The following is a 23852-nucleotide window of genomic DNA, read 5'->3' as shown; positions in this document are numbered from 1 at the left end:
TAAGCATTTTTAAACAAATATTATATCATTATTTCAGATGGTACTCTATTACATTTTTGAACAGCTCTGGTTGTTGAGAGATTCTTCTGTTATTGTGCTAAAATTTGCCTTCCTGTAACTTCTGTTCATTGATCATCCAGATCCTCCAGTTTCTGTCCTCCAGAACCATGTATTTAAATGTCTCATTGTAAATGCTTCACAGATATCTCACTTGATGCTCACAACGGTTTTGGGAGTTAAGTGCTATTATTATCCCCATTTTACAAATGAGGATACTGAAGCCAGCAGAGGTAAAATGTCTTTCTCAGGGTCACACAGCTAGTAAATATCCGAGGCTGGATTGACCAAGTGTCTGGAATTTAGTCAGGTCTTCCTGACTCCAGGCCCACTGCTCTATCCACTGAACCACCTAGTGTTTTCAGTACTAAATGCTTTTGCATGAAGTCCTAACTACTGAGTTTGGAATTAAAGGCTCTCCATGTTCTGATTCTACCCTATACATCTAGACTTGTTTCACATTATGCCTCATATATGCTATTCTCCAAGTAAAATGGACTGTTCAGCCATTGCCTGAACTTAATCTTATCCTCTCCTATCTCTATATATTGCATACGTTGTCTATCTCTTTGTATTCTAACTTATATTTCTATTTATGTGTGTGAAACCTACCCATAGACTGTAAATTACTAGAGGGCAAGACATGTCTTACCAAAATACCCTGCATGTAGTAGATGCTTAGTGTGTGCTTGAGTTGGGTGTTTGTCCATTTAGGAATAGTACTTTTAGACGTTATTGTTCTTTCCATTATTTACTTTCTGTAATCTCATTCGTTTTAAGTTGAAGTGGAGCCTTCCTTCCCTATTTTAGTACTTAGAGTTGGTCTTTTTGTATTTTCTAAAATATTGGATTGAAGAATGTAAACATGTTCTAGTAATTCATGAAAGCAGTTTTACTGAATAAACTTTAATGAAATTATTTTTGAAGTTATTTTCTTTTTACTTGCTAGTGTAAGTCTTATATTCACATAACGACAACTTGTCAAAGCATAGGCGATCAAATTGTTCGTTGAAAGCAACCAGATGAATAGACCATTATTAGCATAATGAATTATAGTCTGATGGACTCTTACTTGTAATCTTCTAAAGTTAAAATCTCAGACTTAGAAATTAATATGAAAGCTGTTGGAGCAAATAAAATGAATGTATGATTTTACGCTATCTTTAAAATTTTTCTTTACATTTTAAAAACTAGCCTTTTCTTTTAATAGTTGCTTCTGGTATAATTTGAGAGACCCAAATTCTACATTCTTGGAATATTTGGCTAGAGGTGTGAAATGTGAACGGTGATTGAAAAAAAGAATTTAGTATAGTTGTATTCTTAACATAGAAAAAACCTAGCAATTTTAATGTGAAATTGAAGACTAGTGAAATAAATGCTGGAATAGATTGGTAATGAAACCTATGGGGAAATTAATTTTGTTTCTCTTTCTTAGGTCACCTTTGCCGTACCGAGGGACCCAGGAACAGTATGAGGTAAGAGATGCCTTAAAGCTTTGAGGTTTCATTGCTTTATCCTTCAGTGTTGAGGTGTTGGGATAATTTTTTTCATACCAAATACTTTTGTATAAATTGGGAAGTAAGCTGAGGAAGATGATAATAGGGGATGAGGGGAAGAGGAAGAGACCATCAAGGAAGGGGACTTAATAGTTAGAAAAAAGAAGAAAGCAGTGATATAAGGGAGCACAGTCCACATAAATACTGCCTTTAAAGTCTTATTGGTCCAAATGTGGATTTTTCTGTTTTTGACTTTTTTCATCCTTTTAAGTGCCATGTATTTTTTAGGTGTAGGAGCTATTCATAAGATTAGTAGACTCTTAGGAATCATTGGTAAAGCAATGATTAGTCTTTTCCAATTTACTCATTTTGTAGATTGGAGAACAGACCTGTAGAATCTGAGTGACCAAAGTCACTTATAGTCTCTCTATAAGCCAGATCTCCTTGTCCACATTGCCATCAATAATTCACTCAAACAAGCTTGATCTTTTTGATCGTTAATAAAGTTCCTGTAAATTTTTTATGTGCATGACCAATTTTGTTAAGTTGTGCCCCTTTAAATATTAATCATTACAAAATATTGCCATTTAAAATTTTCTCCTTTTTTAGGTGTTTTTATGGACACTTATAAGACATCTTTTTAATGAAGGAAATGATATATATCAAGAATGTGACTGGAGTGGCTCATTAAGTCAGTATACAGAAGCTTTAAACATAGCTGATTATGCACGGTCTGAAGAAATTGCAATTTCTAATGAAATATTGGAAAAGCTGCATATAAATCGTATTGCATGCTATTCAAATATGGTAAGTTGTTAAATTTTCCAAGGTGGGAAAAAAATAACCAGTCCTGTGGAAAGCTGATACAATATAAAATACTTTTAGAAGTAATACAGAAACTCTCAAAAGTAAGCCTATTTTCCCCATTTTCCTTATTTCCTTTCTTCTCAATGGAATTATACTAGCTTTTGTAGGCAAAGAAACTTAAAAAAAATTTTGGCCATAATGTTGAAAGATTTTATATTATACATGTCTCTTAACTATTATTTCACTCTGGAAATGGCCCATATGTAGGGATTCTGAGGATGTATTTGTATGGGGAGACACATTAGAACATTCTCCTAGTTCAGCATTGATTGTTTTATTTTGTACCTGATTGAGACTTCGTTTAACTTAATGATCTATTTGGTCAGCTATTCTCACTAGGAGTTCTTGGCATATCAACAAAGGTATCAGCAAAAAACAACAAAGAACAATTAATCTCATAAACTATTAGTCTCAAAATGTCACCATTTTAATATATATAGCCTCGTTGTTTAACTAGTTAGGTCATGCAGTATGTAGAGTTAGACTTGGAATAAGGAAGATATAAGTTTGAATCTTGTCTTAGAAATGTTCTACATGTGTGATCCTGGGCAAGTCATTTAACCTCTCTCTATTTCCTTATCAGTAAAATAGGATTGATAATAGCATCTCTAATAGGGTTCTTTTGGGGATCACATGAGACACCATGTAGGTGTAAAGTACTTTTCAAATCTTAATCTTATAAATGCTATTTATTAACTAAACCATGAATTGTATAAAGAAATATGTCTAATATTTTAGTATTAATAGACATTGATCATTAGATGAAAGATATTTAGTATAATGGAAAAAACACTGAATTACAATCTGAGGACCAGGATTTAAATTCTCCCACATCCTGCCTCAAGTCCTTTAACCTTTTTGAGTCTTAGCTCGCTCGTGTCTAAGTTGTGAGAAAGTTAGATTAGTTGGCCTTTTAAGTACCTTCTAGCTCAAAATCTATGATTGATTCTGTGTTTATTACTGAAATTAGTACTTAATGATTTTCTTGGCTTCATAAATAGATCAGCAAGTGGATCCGTCATATTGGTTCTTTGTTTTGATATTCAGCCCCTTCAAAGAATAAAAAATAACTTTGAAAGAAAAAAGGTGTGTGACAGATTCAGATGTTATTCAAATGTAAATATGTAGTTGACTGACTTTTTAGTACTTTAACATTGGCGTTTTATAAATTTAGTGTTTTATGAATATTTTGGTGAACATAAGTTTGTTGTTAATTTTAAATACCCTTTCTCATCTTGTCCCTTAGGGATTGAATGATAAAGTTCTAGAAGACTGTGATAAAGTTTTAAGTTTAAATCTTAATAACTGTAGAGCCCTGTATCGGAAAGCTAAAGCTTTAAGTGATTTAGGAAGATATAAAGAAGCTTATGATGCAATAGCAAAATGTTCTTTGGCAGTGCCTCAGGTATGGAATTTTTAAAAAATTTATTTGTTTATAATTAGAAAAATTCATTCCTCATAAAAGCGTTTTTCACACTAAGACTGCTTAAATAATTTAAATGTTAACAGTTCACACAATTTTTGTTTGTCACAAATATTAAAGCAAGCATATTACTGGAAAATGGTTTCCAGTTATTTTTCATGTTTCTCATTATCTTGTGTTGTTTCCACTCCTTTCTTTTCTTTCTCAGTTTACTTCTTGTCTTTTCAGGATGAGTGTGTAATAAAATTAACTCAAGAACTAGCCCAGAAATTAGGATTTAAAATAAGGAAAGCGTATGTCAGAGCAAAGGTAAGGTATAGGATTGAACTTTTGTTATTTTGGCTTTTGTTTTCTAACTTGAAATCAATTTTGTTTTAAATGAAGTATATTTAATTTATTTCAGTTCTCAAATTCAATTCCGGGCGAAGTGACAACCAAGGTAAAGTTAAAGCTTATTCCAAAAATAAAGTGTCTTTTTTTTACAACACCCTATTCCACAACTTTATTTTCCAATGTTTTCCTATGACAATTGCATTACCATACCTTGTACATGGAAAACACTTCAAATAATGAATGAATACTCTTTAAAATATTAATCTATTGTTTTCTTTGTTTTCCAGGGTTCAAAGAGCTCTGTAGAAGATATAGAGTTAGGTAAGCTTTGAGCTATTGTACCAAACTGAAAGGAAACAAATTTTGCAAGTCATGTGAATTACAAAGTATTATCAAACTAAATTGCTATATTCATCCTTATATGTTATATATTTTAAATTTCATAATCAGTTTTGTGCTACTAGGAGTTAAAGAGAGTAATTGAAATCTGACTTGTATCTTCTTTCTCTGGTTTGACCCTGTTTTTAGTAGTGGTATTAGCAAACACTTAGCTATATGTCCAAAAGATAGGTTATCCACAAGTGAAATAATCAACTTTTGAATGTATAAGAATTATCTTTTTATTGTACTTTCCCCCCCGTCATTCCATTTATTTTCTGGCACTTGTCTATTAGGATAAATGATATGTAACATTAGGAATATTTACTAATGAACAAAAAATGAGATTAAAAAAACCCTCAACTCTTTTACTATTACAGATTTATCGGATCCAAAGCAAGAAGCTGCTCCTATTATTTCTCTACTTCCTCCTGACTTTGCTCCTGAATTATCAAATGAATTGGCTCCAATTCCTATTACACCTTTAACTCCTGTTTTACCATTACAAATGGAAAAGAGTCCTCTGCCTTCTGCTATGTTGGCAAATGGAGGAAAGATTTCCTTTACTTTGCCTGGAACATATTTAGATGATGGAGATATTGTCCTTGGTGATGAAATAGATGAACTACTTGATTCTGCACCAGAAACTGATGAAACTATTTTGGTAAATTTCAAAATTTTGCTTACCTTGTTTCTCTAAAGGTGGGATCAGTAAAATTTTTTGGCAATACAAATTAGCAAAAATCTGTATATCTTATCTTTTAAATTACTTCTCTTTAATAATTTTAGTATTTTTAGACTTTTGCAAAAGACTCATTACCTATTATAGTCATGTTTTTAAACCATGTGACAATTTTATGTGGTCTCACTTGTTGAATGGTAACGATCAAAACAGTATGAACACCATTGGAAGCACAACTTTATTGGTAACACCCCATCAACCTTAATCAGAAATGCCCAAGATAGGTTTGTAAATCTTAAAGTTTTCATTTTAAAACTTTTACCGTTTTTCCTTCTTCCATTTTCTGGCATTCCATCTTGTCTAATACTAATTGTCCTTTCATTCGTACTTAGTTTCCACTCTCCTTCCTTCTCTGTATCATCCGCTTGGTGAATCACTTCAACTCTAGTATCCTCTACTTTAGACTGACTAGGTTCACTTTAAATATTTTACATTACCTCATTTGGGCCCTCAATGCCCCAAGACCATACTTTTAGACCTCTCTGATCAATTTGCTATCTATTTACAAATGGCAGCTGTTCTGTACATTGTTATCTCTCCTCAGTCTGCCCACAGCATTCCCTTTAACTGCCCTCTCAGTCGAGGAACTCCCCTCATACTGCACTGAAACATCTCCCTCTCCTACCTTCTCCCTTGTATCACATCAATTCATACATCATCACCCCTATTTCACATGAAGAAGTGGCTTTTTTTCCTTGCCAATATTCTAAACTCTCTAGGCAGCTGGGTGGCACAGTAGAGAAAGTGCTGGTCCTGAAGTCAGGAAGACCTAAGTTCAAAAGCACCCTCAGACACTTATTATCTCTGTAACTCTTGTTAAGTCATGTGACTTCTGTTGACCTCAGTTTCCTCAGCTGTCAAATGGTAATAATAATAATAATAATAATAATAGCACCTCCCTGCCAGATTGTTGTGAGACTCCAATGTAATAATATTTGTGAAGCATTTCACTGGATCTTCATCCAGGTTGTGCCCACTCACTGGTCATGCCTCTAGGTTCTGGCCTGGTCCCACTTCTCTCCTCCCTCGATATCAGGGGGTCTTAAGCTAGGGGGTCCATGAACTAGTTTTAAAAAATACTTCTATTTCAGTGTAATAGATTTCCTTTGTAATCCTATGTATTTCATATTTTATGCATTTAAAAATATCATTATGAGGAGGGGCCTGTAGACTTTATTAGACTGCCAAAGTATTCTATGATACAAAAAAGGTTAAGAATTCCTCTTCTATTCCTTTTCAGTTAGTGATCTCATTGACTCCTGTGGGTTCAGTGATTATCTCTACTCAGGTATTTCCCTTAGCTAATATCCAGCCCTATTCTGTCTCCTGAGCTAGTCCTGTATCACCACCCGCCTTTTGGACATTCTTTTCGGATATTTGAATGTCCTGTTGACTTCTCAGACTTAACGTGTCTCAAATAATGCATTATTTTTCTCCCCTAAACTTTCTCCTCTTCACAGCTTGCCTGTTAATTCTGAGGGGAAAAGCCTTCTCATCCTCTGTTCCTCACTTGCATGACTAGTCAGTTAAATCTTGTCATTTGTACCTGCACATATCTCATATATGACCCATTCTCTCCACTTACATAGCCATCGCCCTGGTTCTGGTCCTCATCACCCCACTTTAAGTCTCTCCTCACTTCAATCTATCTTCCATTCAGGTGCCAGGATGATTTTCCTAAAATGGAAGTCTGATTATGTCTCTAGGATCAAATATAAAATCTACTGCTTGGAATTGAAAACCTTTTTGCTTTAATATTCCCATTTCTTGACTATGATACTTAAGCTTCCTGACTCCAAGTCTTTTCACTTGTCCTTCATGCCTAGAATGTCCTCCTTCCTCACTTCAACCTCCTGCTTTTTTTTTTAGCCTCTTTCAAGACTAAGCTTAACTACCAGTTTCTACAAGAAACCTTTCTTGGTCTCCACTAGTGCCTTGCCTTTGCACATAGTAATTTATAAATTATCTCCCCCATTAGACTGAGTGCTTTGAAGATAGAGAATGTATTCTTGCCTTCTTTGTATTTTCAGGGTTTGGCTCATAGCTTAAGAAATGTTTAGTGAAGGACTTGTTTGTAACAAACTTGCCAGGAAAGCAGCTCTTCTCTCCAGAGTTTGTATCCCCATCATATCTGCATTTACATTTCTTTTTTTTCTTGTTATATCTCAAATGAACAAGGCTTTCTCAGTCTCTCTCATATATTAAGATTCAAATCCACGTGTGTCAGGGAGTGATGCCTTAGAGGCCTATTGGAAACAAAAGGGAAAACATCAAGCAATGGCTCTTTTGAGAATTGGAGTTTAAGGACTTCTATATATCTTTGGTTTTGTCTCTTTTTCCTAGGTCCTCATTTACTTTCCAGACATTTTAGATATAAATTGGGGATGGCATTTAGAATATTTAGAATATTATTTAGAATATAATCTCAAAGTGTAGAGCTACAGCAATAAACTTAGACTCTCCACGTAAAACATGAACTTACAACTAAATCTATCTGAATGTTTTCCTCAGATGCAACCTCTTTGCATAAGAGATTTTAATACTGCATGCTATTAGTACTTCTGTGTCCTTATGGGCCTTCTTCAACTTCACAGAATTGTTCCCAGAAGCTTTTTTTTCCCCCTCACATGAGCTCTTTAGGGAATATATAAATGACCCTATGTAAATGTTGTTATTACAGACAAAAATGAATTTAACTTTTGGATAAAGTAACATTTGCATTCCATTAGACATTCCCATAAATCCTTTGTGATCCTTTGTGTAAATTTATTAATATTTTAAATCTGAATTTCAAAAGAAAACTCAAACTGGGTCATCTGATATATAATTGGTATTCTTTGATTAAGCTTTATAGCACATATTCTTAATCTAATGACTGTTAAATGTTATGCTTCTTACATTCAAAATTATATGCTATAAAGTATATGTAAGCACATAAATATAGTAGCAGCAATTCCCTTTAAATCATCTTCTGATCTTCTTGGATAAAGTATTTCAGACTATTCTTGTGGAGAAGATGGAGATAAATGAATTAGACAATAATACAATTAAATGTATTCAGAAATGGTTAGATGGCTAGACTCAAAGAATAGTTGTTAATGGTTCAGTGTCAGTGTGACAGTAGGTTTCCACTGGAATGCCATAAGAATCTGTGCTTGACCTTGTTCTGTTTTATATTTTTGTTAATTACTTGCATAAATGTAATTTGCAGATGACAGAAAGTTGGATGAGATAGCAAACATGTTGAATAATAAGACTCAGAATCCAAAAGCATCTTGGTATCAGGTGAAATTGAATAAGATAAAATTAAATCAGTGACAAATGTAGAATCTTGTAGTTTAGTACCAAAAAAAATAAATACCACACGTAAAAGATGGGGAAGGCATAGTTAGATAGCAGTTAAATACTAGGTTTTAGTGACCTGCAAGCTCTGTGGGTCAGCAGTGTTATGTGGCAGCCAAAAAAGTAGATGTAGTCTTATGCTGCATTAAGAAACTCACAGGTTTCAGGAAGAGAATAGTGTCCCTGTATTCTGCCCTCAGTCAGGCTTCATCTTGAGTATTGCATTCGGTGTTGAGTTCAACAGTTTAAGAAAAACATTAATTAACTGTATGTATGTATATAGTTTAGTATTAGAGGATTGTTATGTCTTTCTCATTCTTTTTTTTTACTTCATGTTATTTCACATGTACCTCCAAATTTCTTCCTATTTCTCATTTGTCATGCTTAATAGAGATATACAGCTCTGTTATATCCATATACCACAGTTCAGTCATTTCCTTTCTGTTGTCTAGGAAATAAACAGGCTATAAATTAACAGCTTTTCTGTTTAGATAAAACAACTTTGACACAGTTTTCTTTGTAATTATATCCATGGTATATGTTTCTAATAGTGAGATTACTAGAACAGATATGCAATCAGTTTGGTAACTCTTGTTCTGGTACCAGGTTGATGGAAGTCAGTGCAGTCTTTTTGTAGACCAATGTATGACATCTGCTTCTTTTCTCATAGCCTTATCACTATTGAGTTTTGTCATTTTCATTTGTTTTTGTCAATTTTATTGGTGTAAAGTATTATTTCATGATAATTTAAATTTGCATTTCTTTGTTTTTGTGAGGGTGAACACTTTCATATATTGCATATCACGTTTCAAACAGTTAAGTCTTAAGTATTTTTCTTTGTGGATACTTTGTAAAAATATTTTTCTTTTTGTTTTCTCCTTTAGACAGCCACAGTAGTCAGAGGATCCATTCCAACATCTAGTGTAACTCCTAGTATACCCTTTTCTGCACCTTTATTAGGAACGTGTGCAGGGTATGTTCCTGCATCTTCCTTTTCAGAAATGTATCCACAGCCTTTGACTTCATCATTGGAAGATTTTTGTTCTTCTTTAAATACATTTTCAATGAGTGACTCCAAAAGAGGTAAACACTGAGTCACATTTGAAGTATTTTAAGTTTATTTTCTAAATAATGAAATTGTTGTTTGGTAACTTTTCCTCCTGGTAGTAGATACTAGGGAGATTATTCAATTTTAAAGTATAGAGACTTAGACCTAAGTTTTAAAGTTCTTTTTTTTGAAATGCTAATTTCCAGTGTAGTTATTTGAATTAAATTATTGTGTAGCTAATATTTTGTTTTTATCATTTCTGCCTTATTTCCCCAGAACAATTTATTCTGAAAAGTGAATAGAAGTGATTTAACAATTTATGTGTACTAGTTTGAATTAATCCAAAAAAATCACTTTATTTTATTTAATTCATTTAAAGAAAAAATATGAAGCAAATAAAGTCCAGAAAAGTCAAAATAAAGGAAATAAAAAAAGGTCTGTTTTACTTGTTTAGGATAGCAAAATTTTAAAGCTTTGGTATTGTGTTTAGAAAAACAGGGAACTTATAGATTTTTCCCTTCAAGCAGAAGACTCTTCATAGTGAGTTATATAGGTGTTATGTGTACTATAGGTAATTTTATAAGTTGCTAAATTAGGTTACAAATTAGATATCACTAGTAGAGAGAAAAACTTACTACATGAAAGCAATGTATTTTAGACTTCATTTGCATTTAGCTAGCAAGTCAACCATGGAATTAGCTGCTGTAGTGGCTGCTTATCTATCCAGGAGCATGCTGTCTTTGTCCTGACTGGGATTGTATGAATATAGGATTTAGAGCTGGAAGGAACCTTGATGACCATCTCATCCATTTCTCCTCATTTTATAGAAGAAGCCAAGTACTTGCCTCAGTTACTTTCAAAAGACTTGAGTTACAATATTTTTATATACATCGATAAAAATTAAACTGACCAGTCTTGTAGAGGGAAGAAAGGAAATAGGGCTTCACCATTAATGAGAGAAGGAAAAGGAAAACAACTATGAACTTTATGCACTGTTTGTTACAGAATACATTCATGCTTAATGGTTTTTAGAGAGGCACTCTTGTACTTTCTACTTTTGCCATTTTGGGGTTGTAGTTCCTAATGGTATATCAGGTACATCCTATAGTTTTTGAAAGCATACCAATTACATCTGGAAACTGCTACTCATTCATAAACTATTGGCATGATTTTTACATGATTAGGTTCCAAAGGAAAGGCAATAGTTATTAAAACAGGAAGATTTAATTACTTAGAAATCTGTAAGACTCAGTATGTCTTAGATTTCAAATACAAGAAGGCAAATATGAAAAGAGATATCTGCACTGAATTAGTATCACTGTGTTCTTATTGCATGATAGGAATAAAAAGTCCATTGAAGCTTTTTAATTATTTTTAGATCTGCCCACATCAACTTCTAGAGAGGGAGCACTGCTTAACAACAATAATTCTTCCATTTTACTTGTAAGTACTTTTTATAAATGTGTTTATTGTAGAAGAATAGAAGGAGCTTAAATAGTTGAATAAGTCATTAAACACACTGGAGTTTGTTTATGATATGGACAACAATGTAAAAATCGTGTTGTTTGAGGATTTCGGTAGTAAACCCTCTTAATGTAGGATAGTCCTATTATACTGAATTATGTACTTTACTTAAAGGCAGAATTGTTTAAGCACAAACTTTAAAGTATATAAAAATTTTGTTCTTGACAGAAAATTCTCTCTTTTATTTTTCAAAGAGAATGAAAAGTTAAATGAAGTAATTATTTTTAAAAAAAGGGAACAAAAAAGTAAGCCCCTATAATTATATGAGAGTTTGAAGTCTAATTTCAAAAGTTTAAGGGGCTTAGTAGTTAGCATGAGGCATTGACAAGTGGACTATTCATAGAGAATTTGGTTTATTTTAGTGCTTTTTACAGTGACATTGAAATAATAAGCAGATGACAGTGTATCCTTAAATTCCTTATTTTTCTCACAGATGAATGGACCAGCTAGTTTGTTTGCTTCTGAGAGTTTCCTAGGAATTCCAAGTCAACCTAGAAATGATTTTGGAAATGTTTTTAGTAGTGGGTCTCCTAAAGTATCTTCATCTGTAGCTGGAAGAAATCCACTTGAAGGAACTCATGAATTGCGACAAGCATGTCAACTCTGTTTTATAAAATCAGGTAATAATTAGATTATGGAAGAAATTGTATTCTCTTAGAAAAATTAAAACTTGCTGATGAAAACTGAATTGATTTAATTAATATATAGTAAAAAGTACTGAAACTGTTCTCTCCAAAGTTATCAGTGACCCCTTAGTTACCAAATTTAATGTCTTTTTCTCAGTCCTCTCTCTTCTTGACCTCTCTGCAGCCCTTGACACCACTGATCCCCCTATTTTCCTCAATACTTTTGTCTCTCTATTTTTTGGACACCACTCTCTCCTGGTTATCTTCCTTATTTAATCGATTGCTTCTTAGTTTTCTTTGCTTCATTCTCAACCAAGTTAGGATCTCTGGCATTAGGTGTCCCACCTGGTTCTGTCATGGATCCTCTTTTCCCTCTACACTGTTTCGCTTGATAGTTTTATCAACTCCCGTGAATTTAATTCTCATCTCAATGGTGATGATTCCCAAATCTACCTTTCTTGTCCCAATCTCGCTACTGATCTCCATGCTAGAATCTCCAATCTGCCTTTCAGACCTCTCAAGCTGGGTATTCAGTATACATCTTAAACTCGACATGTCCAAAACAGAGCTTATTATCTTTCCCTCCTAACTTCTCTATTACTTTTGAAAAAAAACACTATCCTTCAAATCCCTTAGGCTGGCAACCTGGGTGTCATCACTGACTCCTCACTCTCTGTCCCCATTTCCAATCTTTTGCTAAGGCTTGTTGATTTTACCTTTTCAATGTCTCTCAACTATGACCCCTCCCCCTCCTGTAATGTTACTATTACTCACTCTGCCTGTCTCAAGTCTCTCTCATCATTCCAGTCCATCCTCTATTCAGCCACCAAAGTGATTTTCCTAAAGCACAGGTCCAGCCATGTCACACTCCCTCTATACAGTAAACTCCAGTGGCTCCTCTTCCCAAATACAAAATCCTCTATTTGGCATTCAAAATCCTTCTTAACATAGACTCCACCTACCTTTTCAGTCTTCTTACTTGTCTTACCGTTCTTGTGACACTACCCTCCTTGCTGTTCGATGAACAAGATTCTCCATCTCTTGACTCTGAGCATTTTCTCTGACTGTCCCCCATGCCTAGAATGCTCTTCCTCCTCAACTGTACCTCTTAGCTTCCCTGGCTTCTTTCAAGTTCCAACTAAAATCCCATCTTCTACAGGAAGCCTTTCCCAATCTTTCTTAACTCTAATACTTTTCCTCTCAATTATTTTCCTATTTTCCCTGAATATAGCTTGTTTGTATGTTTCTGTTTGCTTGTTTCCCCAGATATTAAGCTTCTTACGGTCAGGGACTGTCTTTGTATCTTGATCTCTTAGCTAATTAACGTTTATCAGCTAACTATAGTATAATTGGGAATAACAAGTAACGTTCATGTACCATATGCTTATTGTATTCTTTCCAGTCAGTTCTAGGTAATCATTAGGCTTTTTGACTGAAACAACAGTTATTTACTTTCATCTTTTAAGTCTCCTTTACTTTTTTTTTTAAATTTACTTGAGGCTTAAGAAGCTAGTCATGAAAGATACTGTTTTTATTTGATAAAATATATACATGATGTATATTTTAAAGAATTTAATTGATTGAGACATTGTCAAAATATCTCCTATTTTGGTTTTCTTTTTATTCTAGATCTATTAGTGATGCCGCTCTTATTAAGTGCGTCATGTCAGGAATGATATAGGTTTTAGGGAGGAAAGGACAAAAGTGATAAAAGGACAAAAGTCTTTGCTCTTGAAGAGCTTATATTCTCTCAGGAGAAGTATGTACATGTATAAGTATATTCATAATATTTACAAATAAAAATCAGGTGATTTGTAGACAGTATTAGCCGTTCTGGAGCCTGTGATCAGGAAAGCCTTCTTGGAGAAAGAAACACTTGAGCTGAAACTTGAAGGAAGGTAGGGATCCTGAGTTGGAAGTGAGGGTGGGGTGCATTCCAAGTATGGGAGAAAGACTGCAAAGCCATGGAAATGAGGAATATATTGATGTTTGTAGCAAAAAGTCCATCTGGCTAGACCACAAAGTTCAGGAAGGGTAATAATGACTGCAGCAAGGCTGGAAAGGTAGGTTAAGGCAAGGCTGTGAAGGTCTTTAAATACCAAGCAGGACATTATATTTGACACTAAAGGCAATAGGGAGCCACTAGGGTTGGTTTAGTTTCAGAGTTACATGGTTAGACCAGAACTTTAAGGAGTTCACTTTGGTAGCTCTGTGGAAGATAGATTGGAGTGGGAGAGACTTCTTCGGCAGCTATTGCAATAGTCTAGGTGAGAAGTGATGAGGTTCTGAACTTGGGTGGTGTCTATATGTGTGGAGAAAAGGGAATGAGTACAAGAGATCTTGAGGAGAAACAAAAATATTTGGAAGCTCATTCTCCATACAGGGTAAGAAATTGAAGATAATGTCAAGATTGTGAGCTTAGGTAACCAGAAAGAGGTACAAGATAGAAACAGTGAAATTTAGAAGATGGGTACAGTTTGGGGAAAAGATTTGAGTTGTTTTGGTCATGTTAGTTTTAGATGCCTTACCAGAACATCTATAGTGTCCAATAGGTAGTTGCAGATGTGCAACTGAAGCTCAGGAGAGAGACTTGGCTGGAGAGATGGGGGTGTGTGTGTGTGCAAAAATCTGGCAGTCCTCTATATAGAGGTAATTAATTTCCTATTACCTGATGAGAACACCAAGTGCACAAGTATAGAGAGAAAAGAAAAGAAAAGTGGACTCAGGACAGACACATATAAGTATATACCAAATATGTGCAAAATAAAAACAAGGTAATCAGGGTGGGAAGGGGGCCACTAGGAGCTGGAAGTGTATGATCAGTACACACTGCACACCACCATACAGTGTATGTAGAAGGGTATTGAAGGAAGCTAGGAATTCTAAGAGCTGGAAATGAAGAAAGAGTGCATTCTAGGTGTGGTGAGAAGCCTGCTGTAAGAAAGGGTATGCCCCATGGATGATGATCCAATCAAGGGGACTTCATAGGAGTAGCTCATCAGGTGAAAGGAGAACCAAGAGGAGCCCTGTCATGAACATTCAGAGAAGAGAGTGTCCAGGAGGAGAAAGTGGTCAACAAGGCGGAATGCTGCAGATAGGCTGAGACAAATGAAGCCTGAAGAAAGGGTGTCAGATTTGGCATGTATAAGAAGAGAATGATGTCACTGGTGATTTTGAAATAAAAAATAACCTAAAAAGCAGTATAGGAACTAAAGGACAGTCCTGGATATATAACTGGTTTCTTGTCATAACTACATTACACATTGCTTTTAACTTATTTTCTCTACTTTTTTCTGAAAAAAGGTAGTATAGTTTTTGTCTTTCCTGGATTGGAAGTTTTTTATCACCAAGAAAAATATGGGTAGATGATAGATATTTCATTTTATTTGTCCCTTATTGTATTATATCAGGTGTATGAATTACTTGTTAATTTTTCATTTCATAGGATCATATATTTAGAGCTAGAAGGGACCTGAAAGGCCATCTACATCTAGTCCAGCCTCCTTCATTTTACAGATGAGGAAACTGAGGCCCAGAAGAGGTTAAGTGACTTGCTGAAGTTCATATAGTAAGTGGTAGTGCAGGATTTATGACTGGATCATGAAGTGACAATCAGCGAATTTACCTTGTTTAAAGACGTGGTTTTGAAGGGATATAAGCATAATTAAAACATATATACTTCGTCTGATTATGTTCTATAACCCAGTCTACTTGAAAGAATTATTTTAGCAAAATTGTGTATCCGACCTAGTCACAGACATTGTATAAAATAAGAGCCATATGTCCATAATCAAATTTAACACCTGCATGCCCTTTGTCAAATTTAATTTTTTTTATCGTTTAACAAAAACCTATTTTTCTCCCCCCTCCCTCTTCCTAAGACTCCCCCTTCCAAAAAAGAACCCATTTATAACATATGCATAGTCTAGTAAAACAAATTTCTTACCATATCCCAAAAATGTATATCTCAATTTGCACTGTGATTCTTTGACAGCTCAGAAGGTGGGTAGCATATTTCATCTTGCTTCCTCTGGAATTGTTGGTCACATGTGCCCATTGTCATATATTAGATCTCTTAAGATTTACAGGCAGTCTCTGAAGTAAGCAAATGTGAGAAGCACTTGTGTACTTTGCTGATAATCAGCTAAGTGAGAGTTTTCACAATAAATTAATCATACATGATTCACATATTTGGCAGGGAAAATATCAATAAAGTTAGTTTGGTTGAATTTGAATTGAATCCAGAATAGTTCATTTAGAGTACACATTGATATGTCTGGACATTTTTTACTTTAAGTAGTAGGCCTTTTTCTAGGAATATTTCCTTATAGTTTACATTTTGGTTATGTTTTAATAGCTTCTCATCCAATGCTTTGTATGTTATATTTAGGAATAATTCTTAAGTATTAGAGTGTTGATGAATTGTTTACTTCATCTATATGAATTTGAATTCTTTTGATCCAATTCAGCAAACATTGCTTAATTGTCAGTTGTGTACAATTCACTGTGCAGAGGCACACAGGTTAGATAAATCAGAATCCCTGCCCTCACGGATCTACCATGGTGCTTTTGACACTTACTGTTTTGTGTGGTGGTTATTCTACCATATGCTTATTAATGGGTAAACAGTATTATATGTACTCTGGTTTGAGTAATGATCATTACCAACTGTAGAAATTGGAAAATCTGTCCTGGCAGAGCTGGCATTTGGGTTGGACTTTAAAGGAGGATGTTTAGAAATAAAAGAGTGGGGTTCTTAACTTGGGGTCTGTGAATTTGTCCAAAATATTGGTAATTGTATTTTGAATTGGTTTCCTTTGTAATCCTATGTGTTTTAATGCATTTAAAAACATTCTGTGAAGGAATTCCTAGAATTTACTAGATTGCTAATGGGGTCCATGACACACAGAAGGGTAAGAACTCCTGCATTAGTCTGAGAGTGGGAGATTAAAACAAAAGAGGAGGGTCAGGAAAATGCATGCTGTTTTGGGATGGTTATTAGATGTTTCAGTTTGGCTGAAATGTGGAAAGGAAATAATCCTAAAGGAGTCTTAAAAATACAGGGTGCTAGCAGATTGTGAGAAAATTTTGAATGCCTGGCCAAGAAACTTATACTTACTTGGCAGGCAATGAGAAGCCATTGTAGGAATCTGAGCTGAGGAGTTACATAACCAGATCTATGCAAAAAAGTAGATAAGGAGAAAAATCCTTAGGAAGAGAAACATAGGGAAGAGCAGTGGGAGACTTGTGATAGATAGTACGTCATACATAGCCTGACTCACCTTGTTGGTTTTATTTAACAGTTTTTCTCCATTCAGAGGGATTGTTCACAATGTAGGGGGGATGGGATGGATATCTGGAAACAAAAGATGTCATTTAGCCTCAGTTTTTTTAAGAAGAGCAAGCAGAGAAGCACCAGAGGGCAGCACCTCTCAGACCCCCCTCCCAGCCATAATCTATGTGTCACCTGTGCTTAGCATATACTGAGCATTTAGTAAATGGCTTTTTCATTTATTTTTTCATTTACTCAATAAGGGACCACAGGTGTTGATGATGGGGCTAATTTATTTTTAGCTTTAGTATGTATCCTGTGGAAGAGAACATACAAAGTGATATGCTTCCCCAAGCTCCCAGAGGGAAAAGCAAGTGAGTGGCAGCTTGGTTGGGGATCAAGTAGAAGGAGCCATGTGGCGCCAAAACTGAGCAGGTAGAAAAGTGACAAGTACACAGCAATACCTTTAGGAAATAGAATTCAAATTAAGTGTAGAGGATGACTGATTCCAAGCAATCAGGGGAATATATTTAGGAAGTTTTTTGAATGCTTTCTCATGCCATTGATCTGAGGCATTAGTCTGTCAAAAAGTACAAGAAAATACTTGGTTTTCTTCAAAAGAATATTGAAAATAAAACAAAAACATAAGCTATCCTTATTTAAAAGATGCTGTGGGAAATTCAGGTTTTTGTATCGTAAGAAAAGCAATGTAGTTGGAGAAAATTAAAATGGTATGTTAAGTAATCAGTGAGATGGTGGTGCTGTCATGTGAGAGCAGACTTGAATTCTTAGATAGCAGACTCATATTGAGCTTTATCCCATTATGTTTAAGTTGTTGAGGACTGTAGAACATGAACATTTAATTCGTTTTTTCTTCATACGTAAGGTGGAATGATGTTGTAAGGTGTCCTGTGTAAATCTGACATATATTACAGTCATCGTTTAGTTTGAGAGCTGTTTTTTGGAATTTCCATTTGGGAGTATTAAAGATAATTTGGGTATTTTCAATGGGAATTTCACAGTTGATATGAATTCTACCTTTATGTCAGTTTGTGATTGTAACTAGCTTAAACCATTTAAAATCTTATATTTCTCTTTGTTTCTTTAGGTCCTAAATTAATGGATTATACCTACCTTTCTACTTTAGATCATAAATGTAAGAAAGACATGTTAATTGGTAGAATAAAGAATGTTGAAGATAAATCATGGAAAAAAATACGTCCACGACCAACAAAGACAAATTATGAAGGGCCTTATTATATATGTAAAGGTATTTTGTTAGGTTATTATTATTATTCATTGGGTTGAATGAAGAGAAATGAGTGTTCAGTTACTGATGAAAATGATATTGTGTTTCAGAGTTAGCAATCCAGACATTTTGATTACAGTCTTAATTAGCATTAGCAAACAGAGAAAGAAAAACAGCTGTGAGGTAGTGCAGCAGACAGAGCACAAGACTTGGAATCAGGAAGACCTGAGTTCAAGTGTGGCCTCATTTATGTGCACTAGCTGTGTGACCCTGCCCAAGTCACTTAATCTCTAGCAAACAGAGAAAGAAAAACAGCTGTGAGGTAGTGCAGCAGACAGAGCACAAGACTTGGAATCAGGAAGACCTGAGTTCAAGTGTGGCCTCATTTATGTGCACTAGCTGTGTGACCCTGCCCAAGTCACTTAATCTCTGTCTGCCTCAATATTCTCATCTATGAACTGGGAATAATAATGGTACCTACCTCCTTGAGATAATAATTGTAAAGTACTTTGTTTAGACTCCAAGCACTATGTTAGTGCTAGAGATTGCTACTACTACTGCTACTACCACCACCACTACTACCATTACTACTACCACCACTACTACTACCATTGCTGCTGCTACTGCTACTTATTATTATTGTCACTATCGTTGTACTATCCATCGTTTGCTGGCAGAAAAGCACCTTTGTCACTATTTTAAAGTTAGTAACTAGAAGCAAGTTATGTGAAGTGGGTTTTTAATATTTCTTTATTCTATTTGCCATGGTGTTTAAGTTCTCTTATGTGTTTTACAGTCCACATATGTTCACTGAGTCCTGATCTACTTCAAGAATTATCTAGGAGGAAATGGGGGTGGTCGTACGTGGCTGTAATCGCAGCTGTTAATGAGGCCGATGCTAGTGAGCTAGCGATGCTAGTGTTGAGCTCAGGAGTTCTGAGCCAGTCAGATATCTGCAGTACACTGAGCATAAATACGCCAAACCCCCAGGAGTGGGAGAGCTTCCAGCCAGTCTTAGGAGGGGAGAACCAGCCTGGGTCACAGCTCCCATCCTGACCATCATGGGACTGGGCCTGGGAGTAAGGCCTTTCCATTTCCATCCAGTATGAGGTAGGGAGACCCAGCCCTTCAAAAATAAATCAGTAAAGAGAACTATCGAAGTCCTATTGCCTCTGACTGGAACTACGCTGAATAACATCTGTGAAATGGTTTGAGGTATTGGTGAAACTTAGTAGCCGTGAGACCTTTGTTGTTCAGTGTTTAGGGAGAAACACTCCTTTCATAGCCTTTATTTCTTGTCAACCCTCTTTTGAAATGTATTGTCCCTTCATATCAAATGACCCTGAGTAACTCTTTGAATTTGCATAGGGCCAGTAACAGTTAGGATTTAGAGACTTTCTTCTGACATATTTAACATGTAAAATTGTATTTAACATATTTAAAATATAAACACTTGATTCCATTATGGGGAGCATTTTTTAAGACTTGTTAGTGTCATGCTTGTGAAATATATGGGGGTTGTATGTAGGTTTAAACTGTCTCTGGACTGTTCTACAAAGTCAAAAGGTGATGGTGTAGTGTTGGAGGTTTGTCCTGAATTACACTAAACTTCTATAAGTTGTTTTAAACTCTTACAGTTTACTACTTTTAATTATAGATGTTGCAGCGGAGGAAGAGTGTAGATATCCAGGTCACTGCACTTTTGCCTACTGCCAAGAAGAGATTGATGTGTGGACACTGGAACGAAAAGGGGCCTTTAGTCGAGAGGCTCTTTTTGGTGGCAGTGGGAAGATAAACTTCACCGTGTTCAGACTTCTTCAAGAACATCATGGAGAATTTATATTTCTTTGTGAGGTATATTTCTAAATTTTTCTTCTGCTACAAAACTTGGATGAGGCCTCTTGGCAATCATCAGTTTAAATGTCCATTTTCTTTGCAAGCTTTTATAAAATTGAATCTTTTTTTTTTTAAAAAATATTTTGAATGGAAAAATTAGTGAATATCTACAGTGGGTCATTGGAAATACTGTAATGATAAAATAAAAATCCTAGGTAGGGAATTTTTATTTTAGATTTTGTCTTTATGATAAACCCTAATTCTTGTCTCTTGCAGAAATGTTTTGATCATAAGCCTCGAATAATAAGCAGGAGAAATAAAGATATTTCTTCTTCTTGTTCTCATCCGGTTACAAAGCACGAATTTGAAGACAACAAGTATGTTGGCAGTTTTTCTTCTCATTTCTGTCGTGGAAAAGTAGAAAGTACTTAAAGTTTCTTTCTCACTACCAAATAGAAGCAGTAGTACTGTCATACTATTTTGTTCTTTGTTGGTATTATTTTGAAGAATAGTCCATAGAAAGGAATTTTTAGTGACTTTCCCAGGTGAAGAAAAAATTAAATTGATTTTTCACTAATACTTTTGTATTAGTGAAAATATTGAATCTTGTTATAAGTGCATGAATTGGGATATGCCATAGGTCAGAGCATATTCTTTAACCTAACTACTATATATAATAAAAGCATTACGTGACATAGATTGCTTATTTTTAAGGCGTTCAATCAGACAGTTGTTTTTAAGTTGACTTTTCTTATAATGACTTGAAATACGTTCTCAGTAGAGACTTTTAATTTTGCTTAGGATTTATTTTTCAAATATACATACTTTTGCAGAAAATTGAAATATTGCCTTCTTTTTCACATCAGGTGCCTCGTTCACATTTTACGAGAAACTTCAGTCAAGTATTCTAAAATTCGTGCTTTCCATACTCAGTGTCAACTTGATCTGTGTCGGCATGAAGTTCGCTATGGCTGCTTAAGGGAAGATGAGTGTTACTATGCACATAGCCTTGTAGAACTAAAAGTCTGGATAATACAAAAGGAAACAGGTGTGTGAGAAGTGGAAGTATGCTTCACCAGAAACAGTAAGGCCACCTTATTAAATATTATGTGAACATCCATATAATTGTAGGTTAGAATTTAAGAACTGTGGAAGTTGTCATTTTGGTAAGTTATACCATTGAGTTATGTTTTAAAAAAATGCCTTCATTAAGTCTAATTTAAGGTTATTGCTACAGATGAGTTTATGGATTTCTTAGGAGGAAAGATTTCTCAGGAATTCATCACGATTGCTGAATCTTTTTCCCCCAAATACAGTACTTCCTTGTTTGCTAAGCGTTAGGTGAGCAAGTAACTATAAATGAGCATTTAATTGGTTGATGTATTTGAATTTCTGCTAAATAAGTGGAGGTTATTATGGAAATAATTAAAATAAAGGCTTTTGTACATCCTAGGCATAACACATGATGCCATTGCTCAAGAATCTAAGCAGTATTGGCAAAACATGGAAGCAAAAGCACATGGAGCACAGGTATTTCCATTTGAATACTCTGCATTTGACATCCTATTTGGGACTAATATAAGAGAACTCTCTCATTAAATTGGTTTCAGTATAGGATAGAATGGGAAGCAGGATGGTACAATGGAAAGACCATTGGCTCTGGAGTTGGAGAACCTGGGTTCGCCTGCCTCTTCTGATGCCTACTACCTGTGTGATCTTGGGCAGTGAATGAATGAATGAAAAATCACTTCTCTGTACTTACTATGTGCTATAATAAGCACTGGAGATGCCAATATGTACAAGAAGGGCAGTCCCTTGGGGAACATTTATAGGAGAGCTAGAGTGAGAAAGTGGGCAACAAACTGGATTTTTGTGTTAGGAAGGAGGACTGCAGGCAGTAACTACTTAACCTCCCTGGCCCACAGTTTCCTCATTTGTAAAATGATGTCATCAGACAAGATCGCTCTGAGTACCCTTCTAGCTCTGAAGCTATGATGATGTGGTAACTAACATTATGTTATTTTATATGTTATATTAAATTAAATTAAACATATATTTAATATATTATAGTAAAGTCAAGTTAAAAATTCATGTGAAAAAAGTTGTTTTTAGTTTACTATCACGCAGAGTATTTCTTGAGCATCTACTTCTGTTTGTTGCGTTGGTGTTTACTGCATTAGTTTTATTTCCTTATAAATGGCAACACATCTTCTATACCTTAGAGATGTGGGTAAAGGTTGTATTTGTGGTTACTTATAAATAAATACATTTTACTTTGTAAGAGCGGCAGCTAAGTGTACAGATTGCTGGACCTGGAGTCAGGAAGACCTAGTTAAAATCCAGTCTCTGATACGTAGCAGCTGTATGGCATTAGACAAGTCATATAATCTCTGTCTCAATTTCTTCAATTGTAAAATGTATATAATAGCACCTACCTCCCAGGGTTGTTGTAAAGATCGAATGAAATAATATTTATAAAGTGCTCAGCACAATGATGGCACATAGTAGGTGCTCTACACGTACTAGCCGTTTTTATTGTTGTTACTGCTGCTGTTATTATAATACAGAGGACTGTCATATCTAAATGTTTTTCTTTATTTTAGGGTGAGTTATAGATGTTATCAGTGTTATTAAAAAATCATATTGTTTAGTTTGCATATGTGGTGGTATCTTATTGATTTGGGGAAAAATTCTAATAATTTTCCTATAATTTATTTTTTGTCTTTGTTTTTCTATAATTTTTTTTTCTTACTTAAGGTACCTGGAAACCAAATAAAATATGGATCTCTTAATTTAAAGATAAAGTTTGTATGTGCCCAGTGTTTGAGAAACGGCCAAGTCATTGAACCAGATAAAAATAGAAAATACTGTAGTGCTAAAGCAGGGCACTCGTAAGTAACATGTCCAAACCAAATGTTAGTTTTATTTTTATCCACTTTATAGGTTGAGAGATACGTTAAGAAATTTTGGGAGCTACAGCATAGGAAGAAAAGTTAAAGCATGGAAGAGGGCAAGGGGAAAGTAAATAATTTAGGAAGTCAGAAATAAAGAATTAATTTTTAGGACTGTCACTTTAAAGTTCTTAAATTTGATTTTTTTGTGTGTCTAATTTTTGTTTTTCCTTTAATTTTAAATGCTCAGTAGCAAAAGTTTTCATGTAAATATCAGTATAAAGTGAGGTATTATTTTTAACATTGTGAAATGTCACAAATTTAAGCAAAATAAATAGATAAATTCTCTGATGGCCCTTGAGGTACAAACCATGTATCTATTCCTATATGTTGTACCTATTGCCAGTGTATCTTTGTTTTTCTGAACTCCATTTTTCTTAGGTGGACCAAAGATCGTCGAGCGATGAGAGTGATGTCTAATGAACGTAAGAAGTGGATGAACATCCGTCCTCTTCCCACAAAGAAACAAATGCCTTTACAGTTTGATGTACATACGTAATTTTTAAGCCACTTTTTTTATTAGGCACCTCAAATAATTGCGAAATGACATTAATTTGAGGGAACTTTAAACCTTTTAAATAGTAATCTTTATTAGTGGACTTACAGTGAAATTAAAAGCTAACATTATTTGTTGTTATACCTTTTTAATTCTTATGAAATTCAAAAACATCTTTAAATAATGTCTTAAATATTATTTAATCAGTTTAC

The 23852-nt window shown here is 34.6% G+C and overlaps 1 protein-coding gene across 4 annotated transcripts in view; it reads left to right on the top strand.

The window, feature by feature from the left end:
* ZC3H7A (zinc finger CCCH-type containing 7A) overlaps positions 1-23852 on the top strand; it is a 55380-nt gene that overhangs the window by 19900 nt on the left and 11628 nt on the right. The window contains exons 3-19 of one of the 4 annotated variants that reach the window (XM_072609456.1): positions 1493-1532; positions 2163-2360; positions 3667-3825; positions 4072-4152; positions 4247-4282; positions 4464-4497; positions 4935-5218; positions 9523-9721; positions 11065-11129; positions 11644-11830; positions 18256-18378; positions 20015-20211; positions 20470-20570; positions 21060-21241; positions 21647-21723; positions 22951-23084; positions 23526-23631. In XM_072609456.1, the coding sequence (XP_072465557.1) occupies positions 1493-1532; positions 2163-2360; positions 3667-3825; positions 4072-4152; positions 4247-4282; positions 4464-4497; positions 4935-5218; positions 9523-9721; positions 11065-11129; positions 11644-11830; positions 18256-18378; positions 20015-20211; positions 20470-20570; positions 21060-21241; positions 21647-21723; positions 22951-23084; positions 23526-23631 (2203 nt within the window). Of the gene's footprint in view, positions 1-1492; positions 1533-2162; positions 2361-3490; positions 3507-3666; positions 3826-4071; positions 4153-4246; positions 4283-4463; positions 4498-4934; positions 5219-9522; positions 9722-11064; positions 11130-11643; positions 11831-18216; positions 18379-20014; positions 20212-20469; positions 20571-21059; positions 21242-21646; positions 21724-22950; positions 23085-23525; positions 23632-23852 lie in introns of those variants that run through there. The other 3 variants (XM_072609449.1, XM_072609464.1, XM_072609472.1) reach the window with 3 other exon arrangements.

The sequence above is a fragment of the Notamacropus eugenii genome, chromosome 1 (assembly GCF_028372415.1).
Source record: "Notamacropus eugenii isolate mMacEug1 chromosome 1, mMacEug1.pri_v2, whole genome shotgun sequence".
Taxonomy (NCBI): domain Eukaryota; kingdom Metazoa; phylum Chordata; class Mammalia; order Diprotodontia; family Macropodidae; genus Notamacropus; species Notamacropus eugenii.
The sequence above is the reverse complement of the archived record's forward strand: the minus strand, read 5'-3'. Positions and strand labels throughout refer to the sequence as shown.